Source organism: Girardinichthys multiradiatus, chromosome 7 (genome assembly GCF_021462225.1).
Source record: "Girardinichthys multiradiatus isolate DD_20200921_A chromosome 7, DD_fGirMul_XY1, whole genome shotgun sequence".
NCBI lineage: Eukaryota > Metazoa > Chordata > Actinopteri > Cyprinodontiformes > Goodeidae > Girardinichthys > Girardinichthys multiradiatus.
Genome location: NC_061800.1, coordinates 26,751,107 through 26,761,991, shown reverse-complemented (window position 1 = coordinate 26,761,991; position 10,885 = coordinate 26,751,107). Strand labels below are relative to the sequence as shown.

The window sequence follows — 10,885 nt, the reverse complement described above, 5'->3', positions numbered from 1 at the left end:
CTGGATCATTGTCATTAATAAAATATAAGTGGTACATAAAGTAGGAAGGCGAACTTCATATGAATAAATATTTTAAAATGCAATATAATAAACAGAAAACAGAATAAAAACACTAATGAAATTTAATTTGTTGTAGTGGGCATGCGCTTGATGACGAGATTTACATGAGACGGTCGTATATCAACGTGAAACCAACTTCGTTTTCACGGTTTTGTTTACAAGCGAAGGGAAGCTAAACTACTAGTGGCTCTTTTAGCTTAAAGCAACGCAACAGTTTCCTGTCTTCTTACAGTGGTTAACAACAGCCATGGGGAAGTCATTTGCTAATTTTATGTGTAAAAAGGATTTTCATCCTGCCTCTAAGTCGAATATTAAAAAGGTAAGAGCTAGTTTCCCGTAAGCGTTAGCATGATTGAGGGTAACTAGCTAGTTAGCTGTTAGCTGTAGACGGCTTACTTGCGAGCAAAAGCGAAAGCTACCACTTAACTAATACCAAAAAATGTCAATAAATACACCATGTCTACTGAGGTGTACTTATTGTGGCCTTGGTTTAAGAAATAAAATAACAGGTTAACGTTTCATTTCGGTTCCTTCTAGCTTTTTCGTCACAATTTGACAGTGATTTGTTTTATAACAGCAGTTTGCTCTATTGAAGAGAAAAAGTATTCAATCCCAAAAATGATATTGTGAATTTTGGAAATACTTCATGTTACTAACAGTAACTAATTACCTATGTTACTTATTTAGGGATAATTCCTTCAGTTGTAAGTTTGTATATATTTTTTTTGACACTCCAAATTCAGACTTTGCTTTTATTACTTGACGCTATTGACCTGCTAATATTGTTAGTTCCTATTTTTGTTGATCTTTTTTTACTGTGATAAAACCTGATCGATGACACAGCTAATAGTACGAGTGCATCAGCAATACTTTGAGCACTGTGTAGGTGTGGGAGGAGTAGTTTATGTTTTTGAGTTTCCTAACATAAGTATAGGGAAGTAGGAAGGAAATCTGCTCTAAATATCCCTGTCTTTTGATCTTGTAGGTATGGATGGCTGAACAGAAACTAACTTTCGACAAGAAGAAGCAGGAAGATCTTATGCAGGCATATTTAAAAGAACAGGATACTTACAACAACAGGTTAGTCTTGGACTTTGAAAGAAGTCTCTTTTAAGGCCTCCTCTAACCTCATATGTTTTACACCTTGATCATAAATGTTTAAAAAAGCAGTGCATTGTAGCTCTTTTTTTTTTTTTTTTTTTTTAAACCCGTAGGGTGTTGATGGGAGATGATCGTGTTAAAAATGGACTCAATTTTATGTACGAAGCTCCACCTGGAGCATCCAAAGGTAAATTATTTCTTGCTTAGGGCAGCTCTTCAAAAATATTATCACTACTTTTCAGGGTTATTTGACTGTTAAGGTAAAGACTTTAAGTGTTTAATGTGTGCTCTTCTTTCTTTAACTCTCCATTACTTGCCTCTGACCTGAAGAGGAGAAGAAAGAGGTAAATAAGAAGTAAAGTGTCTTAAGGTTTAAAGTTAAAACTAAGGTTTCAACTTTTTTTCTGTCTCTCAAAAAAAATTTAATATTCTTCTGATCACTGTTAATGTTACTATTTAGTACTTCCAAATAAGTAAACCTGGTGTCGCATTTTTGACGAGCAGCAGTTTAGAACAAGTCATGTGCTAAAATTCCTTTATCCAAACTCTGATAGACTAATAATTGTCTTTGCATTTTTATAAATTGTGCATTGCAAGAAAATTCTAATATGTCTTCCAAATTACAATATTCTTTGTTGATTAAGTTGTAAAATCATGTGAGTGGAAGTAACCGTTGAGGAATAATTAACACTGAAAGAGTTTGCTTCTCAGGAAGGAGAGGAAGAGTGCAAATTTGAATGGCAGAAGGTGGCTCCTCGAGAGAAGTAAGTGATGGTTTCTAACATTTGACATTTAAGTTGTAAGTCAGCGTTTCTATCCGTCGTTCTCACCTTGTTCTATTTTTGCCTCGTAGGTATGCGAAGGATGACATGAATATTAGAGATCAGCCATTTGGTATCCAGGTAAGAGATTATTGTTATTTTGAAGCAGATTCGCTCCACAGACGTACAGGAGTGGTATCACTTCATTGCTGCCAGATGTCTTGAACAATTGTATTTAATAAAATCTTTTTTTAAAGAAAAGGTTACAAACATGTAGGGAAAAAAACCCCAGAGCTCAAATCAAAACTAAAAATCAAGAAAAAAGGCAAAAGCAGAGTCTGATAAAAGGATAATGGGGGCAAATGACAGGTCCAAAGTGAGTGTGATACAGTCCTCTTGTATTTGTTAGTAGGATCCTCCTAACTTTAGGCTAAAGCCTAGTTCGTTAAATTCAGTGCTAACCTGATAGAAGTGGGCCAAACACGTGTGCACAAAAAAGTGGAAGTCCTGCTCTGTTTACAGTGATAGGAGAAGTTTACACTTCAGACTGTGTGGTTCACAGAGAGCTTCTACTCGGGTCACACTGTTCATGTTACAGAGGTTCTACGTAATTATACAACTCAGTCGTGTTTCTGTCGTTTTTAGGAACTATACTTCTGAGAGTTACATTGCTCATGACATCAGTTACTACTGTATTTTAGCTATTAATTACTCCTTCAATATATACAACCTACCTCACGTACCCATGGTTATTTGTGTCATTGCACACACTTGAAAAGCCAAATCCTAAATTCCATCTTTAAGGAGCATAGACACATTCAAACACATGATTTGTGCCAGAACATATGCAAACCCATTTATAGAAAGTTTGTTCTAATTCGGCAACTAAATGTAATAAACTTTGACTGTAAAAGGAAAAGAATGTGCCTCATTTTACTCAGTAAAGGTAGCAGTTTTGAATCCAACAGACCATAAAGGGGCTACAAATTCACTGGCAGGCAAAAAGACCCCTTTTATCTAATTTCTACTGAAATCAAAAACCTGCTGACTGACTAGAGCATCACTTTGAACTAAATCTAAGAAAGAGCTGAAGATAATGGATTGAAAAGTACCACCTTTGTTGGAAAACCTGCAGCACATTTCTTTCCTCTTTAACATATTATAGTCCTAAAAACGTATCTGAATTGGTCAAAAAGGAAATCAGCAGGTCAGACCTCAGAAGAAAATCGTAATTGGCCAGAAAAAGTCTGTAAAAGTCGAATCGGACAAAAACATTAGACCATACTGGAATTAATCGGGTATAAAATGTAACTGTTTGTAATATGAAGTGCCTTGAGGTGACTTTTGTTGCTATGTAAATAAACTAACTTGGATTGTGTTGTTTCTCAAGGTGCGCAACGTGAGATGCATCAAATGTCACAAATGGGGCCATGTGAACACAGACAGAGAGTGTCCGCTGTTTGGACTGTCAGGGATCAATGCCAGTTCAGTGGCCACAGACGACGCAGCAGGTATATAATAGTTTTAAATGTCCTCCTCAAATATTGTTTTTTGTTTTATAAAGCATGCTTCTAAAATGTCAGCACAAGCTTTATTTAGACGTAAAAGATGACAACATGCAAGTAAAGGTCGGTAGGTTAAGGTTTATGTTGCCATACAGATGAGTTATGACTAATGAAACATGATCTCTTATGATTTATGGGTTTAACTGGCTTGTGTTGGGAAGAATGAGAAGCTTTTTTTTCTTCCTGCTGAAGGAGCTTTTTTCTGTCTGGCTTCTTGCTGCACTTTTTCCTACTCAGCTTCAGCTCCAGCTTCCCTGCATTGAGCTGATTCTGAGTTCTGCAATCAGCGAGTTGAGTTGTAAAGTAATAATGTTTACCCTCAGAGAGTCCAGTCAGTGGGGTTGATGGTGGAGTGCTGTAATGGTCCCCCTCCTGTGCCGGGAGAGAAAAATGTAATTATTGTGTATTCTGATTCCCCTAACCGCTGCTTTGGCGGAGGATGATATTGTGTGATTTGCTCAGCCGGAAGTGGAGCGAGCTGATTCGATGTCCCATTCGGTTAACAAAGCAGCCTTTGAAATTCCCACTGTGGAGATAGCGGACTATATGCGTTCCCACATCAATGGGACTCTGAGGCTGTGATTTGTGCCAACAGGCCCGTCGATGCACCCCTCTGAGTTAATGGCCGAGATGCGAAACAGTGGCTTTGCCCTGAAAAAATGTGTCCTTGATAGGAGTTCTACTGTTTGTGATCCTTCACAGGTAATTGTCTCGCTCTGCCATCTTGGTGTTCACAGGACAATACACAAAAACACACATTTATACAGTAGTACACCATGAAAATAGACTGAAATTTTCACATACGTTTAGTGCCCCGCAGGCATATTTATACCCCATGAATCTTTTCCCATTATGTCGCATTACAACAACAAACCTCAATATATTTTAGTGGGATTTTATGTAAGAGAGCAACACAAAGTAGTGCAGAGTTGTGGATTGGAAAGAAAAGATGGTTTTTAAATGGTTCTTACAGTTAAAAAACAAAAATATTGTGCCCTGCATTATATATTCATCCCCCTTTATTCAGGAGTCATCTAATTTGCTAACAGAGTCCTGCTATGTGGGATTTAACCTCAGTATTAATCCAGCTGTTCTGTGAAGGCCTCAGAGGAGAAGGTAGGTGAACAAACAGCATCATGAAGACCAAGAACGACAGCAGACTGGTCAGGGAGAAGGTTGTTGAGAAATTGAAAGCGTACAGCGTGCTGGTGAGTCATCATCTGAAACTGTAAAGACTGCGGTTGTCAGCTTAAACTGACATGCCAAGTGAGGAGAGCATTTATCCAAGAAGCAACAAATTGGTCGATGGTAACACTGGAGGAGCTGCTGCGGTCCACAGCTCAGCTGGGAGAATCTGGTAATGGGACACCTCTTAGTGGCCTGCAAACGTCCACTATTAAAATAAAACCATAAGTATTTATGTTTGTGCTTTGCCGCATGCTATGTAGGGAACAGTCTCTACAGGTCCTTCTCAAAATATTAGCATATTGTGATAAAGTTAATTATTTTCCATAATGTCATGATGAAAATTTAACATTCATATATTTTAGATTCATTGCACACTAACTGAAATATTTCAGGTTTTTTATTGTCTTAATACGGATGATTTTGGCATACAGCTCATGAAAACCCAAAATTCCTATCTCACAAAATTAGCATATTTCATCCGACCAAAAAACGTCAACCTTCAAATAATCATGTACAGTTATGCACTCAATACTTGGTCAGGAATGAAATGACTGCTTCAATGCGGCGTGGCATGGAGGCAATCAGCCTGTGGCACTGCTGAGGTCTTATGGAGGCCCAGGATGCTTCGATAGCGGCCTTTAGCTCATCCAGAGTGTTGGGTCTTGAGTCTCTCAATGTTCTCTTCACAATATCCCACAGATTCTCTATGGGGTTCAGGTCAGGAGAGTTGGCAGGCCAATTGAGCACAGTGATACCATGGTCAGTAAACCATTTACCAGTGGTTTTGGCACTGTGAGCAGGTGCCAGGTCGTGCTGAAAAATGAAATCTTCATCTCCATAAAGCTTTCCAGCAGATGGAAGCATGAAGTGCTCCAAAATCTCCTGATAGCTAGCTGCATTGACCCTGCCCTTGATAAAACACAGTGGACCAACACCAGCAGCTGACACGGCACCCCGGACCATCACTGACTGTGGGTACTTGACACTGGACTTCTGGCATTTTGGCATTTCCTTCTCCCCAGTCTTCCTCCAGACTCTGGCACCTTGATTTCCGAATGACATGCAGAATTTGCTTTCATCCGAAAAAAGTGCTTTGGACCACTGAGCAACAGTCCAGTGCTGCTTCTCTGTAGCCCAGGTCAGGCGCTTCTGCCGCTGTTTCTGGTTCAAAAGTGGCTTGACCTGGGGAATGCGGCACCTGTAGCCCATTTCCTGCACACGCCTGTGCACGGTGGCTCTGGATGTTTCTACTCCAGACTCAGTCCACTGCTTCCGCAGGTCCCCCAAGGTCTGGAATCGGCCCTTCTCCACAATCTTTCTCAGGGTCCGGTCACCTCTTCTCGTTGTGCAGCGTTTTCTGCCACACTTTTTCCTTCCCACTGAGGTACCTTGATACAGCACTCTGGGAACAGCCTATTCGTTCAGAAATTTATTTCTGTGTCTTACCCTCTTGCTTGAGGGTGTCAATAGTGGCCTTCTGGACAGCAGTCAGGTCGGCAGTCTTACCCATGATTGGGGTTTTGATTGATGAACCAGGCTGGGAGTTTTAAAGGCCTCAGGAATCTTTTGCAGGTGTTTAGAGTTAACTCGTTGATTCAGATGATTAGGTTCATAGCTCGTTTAGAGACCCTTTTAATGATATGCTAATTTTGTGAGATAGGTAATTTTGGGTTTTCATGAGCTGTATGCCAAAATCATCCGTATTAAGACAATAAAAGACCTGAAATATTTCAGTTAGTGTGCAATGAATCTAAAATATATGAATGTTAAATTTTCATCATGACATTATAGAAAATAATGAACTTTATCACAATATGCTAATATTTTGAGAAGGACCTGTATATCTACCAGTTGTGCATATTTACAGTAGAGATCAAAGTTTGGACATACCTTCTCATTCAAAGAGTTTTCTTTATTTTCATGACTATGAATATTGTAGCTTCACACTGAAGGCATCAAAACTATGAATGAACACACGTGGAATTATATACTGAACAAAAAAGTGTGAAACAACTGAAAATATGTCTTATATTCTAGGTTCTTCAAAGTAGCCACCTTTTGCTTTGATTACTGCTCCACACACTCTTGGCATTCTGTTGATGAGCTTCAAGAGGTAGTCACCTGAAATGGTTTTCCAACAGTCTCGAAGGAGTTCCCAGAGATGCTTAGCACTTGTTGGCCCTTTTGCCTTCACTCTGCAGTCCAGCTCACCCCAAACCATCTCGATTGGGTTCAGGTCCGGTGACTGTGGAGGCCAGGTCATCTGGCGCAGCAACCCATCACTGTCCTTCTTAGTCAAATAGCCCTTACACAGCCTGGAGGTGTGTTTGGGGTCATTGTCCTGTTGAAAAATAAATGATGGTCCAACTAAACGCAAACTGGATGGAATAACATGCCGCTGCAAGATGCTGTGGTAGCCATGCTGGTTCAGTATGCCTTCAATTTTGAATAAATTCCCAACAGTGTCACCAGCAAAGCACCACCACACCATCACACCTCCTCCTCCATGCTTCACGGTGGGAACCAGGCATGTAGAGTCCATTCGTTCACCTCTTCTGCGCCGCACAAAGACACGGTGGTTGGAACCAAAGATCTCAAACTTGGACTCATCAGACCAAAGCACAGATTTCCACTGGTCTAATGTCCATTCCTTGTGTTATTTAGCCCAAACAAGTCTCTTCTGCTTGTTGCCTGTCCTCAGCAGTGGTTTCCTAGCAGCTATTTTACCATGAAGGCCTGATTCACACAGTCTCCTCTTAACAGTTGTTCTAGAGATGTGTCTGCTGCTAGAACTCTGTGTGGCATTGACCTTTTCTCTAATCTGAGCTGCTGTTAACCTGCGATTTCTGAGGCTGGTGACTCGGATGAACGTATCGTCCGCAGCAGAGGTGACTCTTGGTCTTCCTTTCCTGGGGCGGTCCTCATGTGAGCCAGTTTCTTTGTAGCGCTTGATGGTTTTTGCGACTGCACTTGGGTACACTTTCAAAGTTTTCCCAATTGTTCGGACTGACTGACCTTCATTTCTTAAAGTAAGGATGGCCACTTGTTTTTCTTTACTTAGCTGCTTTTTTCTTGCAATAATACAAATTCTAACAGTCTATTCAGTAGGACTATCTGCTGTGTACTGTATCCACCTTCTGCACAACACAACTGATGGTCCCAACCCCATTTATAAGGCTTGAAATCCCACTTATTAAACCTGACAGGACACACCTGTGAAGTGAAAACCGTTTCAGATGACGACCTCTTGAAGCTCATCATCAGAATGCCAAGAGTGTGCGGAGCAGTAATCAAAGCAAAAAGTAGCTACTTTGAAGAACCTAGAATATAAGACATATTTTCAGTTGTTTCACATTATTGTTCAGTACATAATTCCACATGTGTTAATTCATAGTTTTGATGCCTTCAGTGTGAAGCTACAATATTCATAGTCATGAAAATAAAGAAAACTCTTTGAATGAGAAGGTGTGTCCAAACTTTTGCTCTGTACTGTACATATACCCACAACTGGTAGAAACATATCCCAAAAGCGGAATGCACATTTTCCTTCCACCTCACAATTATGCACTAAATGTGTGTCGGTCTATCAGCCAAAATATCTGCAAGATGCATTAGTTTGTGGTTGTAACAAAATGTACAAGGGCTGATGATGCTTGAATCTGCTCAAATATCAGAAAAGCAAGTGTCTCTTTCAAAGGTTTGTAGGTTGATTAGATCTCTACAGAAAGCTATATATATTTATATCATATGCATCTGCAAACTGATGTTCTGACTGCAGTAAGAATGTAAATGTTTGTACTTGATCAGGAATATGTTGCCAGCGATGAGGAAGATGATCCTGAGGTGGAATTTCTGAAATCATTAACGACCAAGCAGAAGCAGAAACTTCTGAGGTAACAGCATGAAAACAATTCCTTTTTGATTTTTCGCTGAACCCTTTATTTTAAAGATATGTGAGAAGTGTATCAGAAACCCTTATATTGATGAATCACTTTTTTCCATCACCAAAAAAACCCCAAATCAATAATAAGCTCGTATAATAGCGATTTGATTTTTTTGGAAATTGTTTTGGAGATTTTGACTTTGCTGTTTTTCATCTATTGTAAGCACCTTTTTCTGCTATCTTGTCTAAAAGATTTCATTGAATTCTTTTTCCTTTAATTTCCCCATTTTACAGAAAACTTGACCGGTTGGAAAAAAAGAAGTCCAAGAAGAAGAAGAGCAAAAAACAGAAGAAGAAAAGCAAAAGAAAGCACAAGAAAAAGCCAGAGAGCAGTGATAGCTCGTGTGACTCCTCCAAAAGCAGCAGCAGCAATAGTGACTCAGATTCAGACAGTCAGGGCAAGTCCAAGGGCCAAAAGAGGAAGAAGAACGAGAAAGAAGAATCCCGTCGGGATAACAGCTCACAGAACGAGCAAAGAGTGAAGAGTCAGAAACAGGCCTCCTCTCACAGAAGCAGGTCATCGAGCCCCCACACTGGACAGAAGAGGGCTAAAGAGGACTCTGGAGATTATAGACAAAGAAGGACAGACAAGGGAAGGAGCGGGAGCCGGTACCGCACCCCCGAAAACAAGATCAGGCTGGAGGGAGGTCAAGAGAGAAGGAGGCATAACAGCAGGCACAGGCAGGAAGTCAGCAGCTCTGCGGTTAGATTGGACAGAAGCAGAAGCCGTGAGAGAGGCAGGGAGGACCGGGATAAAGACAAACGTCACAGTGGAGACGGCGAGAGGAGCAGGAGAAGCACAGATGGAAACAAAGGCAGAACAGCTGATAGGAGGAGCAGAAGCAGAGAGAAGAGAGAAGACAGAGAGGTTCGGGGAAGAACTAGGAGCAGGAGTAGGGACAGAATAAAAAGAAAACATTAATTTTTATTATAAAAGCTCTCCCAATTTTTAAAGCAGAAAATTTGTGATGTATTTTGTTTTCTTTGTTGTACATGACTGTAAAGTTTTGAACATCCTGTAGGATCCCCCGTTTGACGATTATTGTGCTCAAACTACGCGTTGATCTCGTTTCTGTCCACTAGGGGGAAGCAGTGAACAGGAAATGTCAACATGCGCTCTGTGCTTTTAATAAAAAGGTATAAATTATTTACCACGAAACTATTTTGTTCGTTGAAAAGTGTTGGATTTTTGGTTTGTTATAAGGAGTCCACAGGAAAAACAACTTTCTTTGAATTATTCTTTCTGTGCTCGTTTTTCTTTTATTCCCCTCTAACCATGTGTCATAATTAGAAGCCTATTAATTCCTTTCAAATAAAAACAATACATTTAAAATTTGGAGTACCTTTTTCTTATTCTGTGCTCGTATTTTGTACAAAGTTAATGTATTATAGAATAAAATTAAGAGTAATGTAAATGAAATAATTTGGTAATAATAGATATCAAAACAACGTCATATACTTCGAGGTTTTTCGATTTGTTTGTTTTTTAAAATAATCGGGAAGGTTTTAGCTGCTGCATACGCGTGAAATGCCTCCATTTGATGCTTTGTTTGTTTTTTTATTCAAAAGGAACAATGATTTTTCCTGGATAATTCTCGCTCTGAAAGCTAAAATAAAATTTCATATATAAATTACATAAAACAATAGAGGTAATAACGCTTGTTTATATATTTTCTTGAGATTATACAGGTATTTTATATAGACATGGCGTTCTTTTACTGTATTTTTAATATCATGTTAAATTATTAGAGCCATTAAACTAAAGATATTTTGACTATTTTAAAATTTGGATATTTTATTAAGCCCGTCACTTCAGTCGTCAAAATTTTACAATTTTTCTATTTCCCCCACCTCTTGTGTTTTATTATTTATTTTTGTTAAGAACAAATTGAATGCCTAATGTCATAGTTTTACAATCTGGCCGCTTCCTTTAAAAAAACGCAGTTGCACAAAAGGAAATGAAAATAATTTCCCTCCCCATTACCTTCTGCTCAATTTAACATCCTACTTATAGGGGGGTAAAAATGGAGGCTTGTCTGGGTGAGATGCTCTTCCATGATGTATTCCCAGTCCTGAATTCATGCTGTAATTATTTCCCGTCTCTTTCTCTCTTTTCCCCTTTTTCTTTGGCAGTCGGACGCTGCACTGGGTAAGCACAAAGAAGTCAGGGAGCATCCTTGAACCTTTTCAGTGCGGGGCTACTGATATTCAAATAACACGCAGGGACCATTTGACTGCGGCGCGCAGAAAGCATTTAAAATTCAACA

At 39.4% G+C, this 10,885-nt stretch overlaps 1 protein-coding gene across 1 annotated transcript; it reads left to right on the top strand.

The window, feature by feature from the left end:
* Positions 1-189: 189 nt before the first annotated feature.
* On the top strand, positions 190-9,951 carry cir1 (corepressor interacting with RBPJ, CIR1). Its single transcript, XM_047369625.1, has 10 exons — positions 190-379; positions 1,046-1,140; positions 1,275-1,348; positions 1,492-1,505; positions 1,873-1,925; positions 2,015-2,063; positions 3,313-3,433; positions 4,083-4,189; positions 8,483-8,568; positions 8,853-9,951. Exons 1-10 carry the CDS (start codon positions 308-310, stop codon positions 9,538-9,540), a joined length of 1,359 nt encoding a protein of 452 aa, XP_047225581.1. The 5' UTR covers positions 190-307; the 3' UTR covers positions 9,541-9,951.
* Positions 9,952-10,885: the final 934 nt, after the last annotated feature.

Bases quoted from the DNA above. Each gene is read 5' to 3' on its own strand.
- cir1 (XM_047369625.1), top strand. From the start codon at position 308: ATGGGGAAGTCATTTGCTAATTTTATGTGTAAAAAGGATTTTCATCCT. The intron at 1,926-2,014 runs GTAAGTGATGGT...TTTGCCTCGTAG, and splicing joins AAGGTGGCTCCTCGAGAGAA to GTATGCGAAGGATGACATGA. The intron at 3,434-4,082 runs GTATATAATAGT...TTGTGCCAACAG, and splicing joins GGCCACAGACGACGCAGCAG to GCCCGTCGATGCACCCCTCT.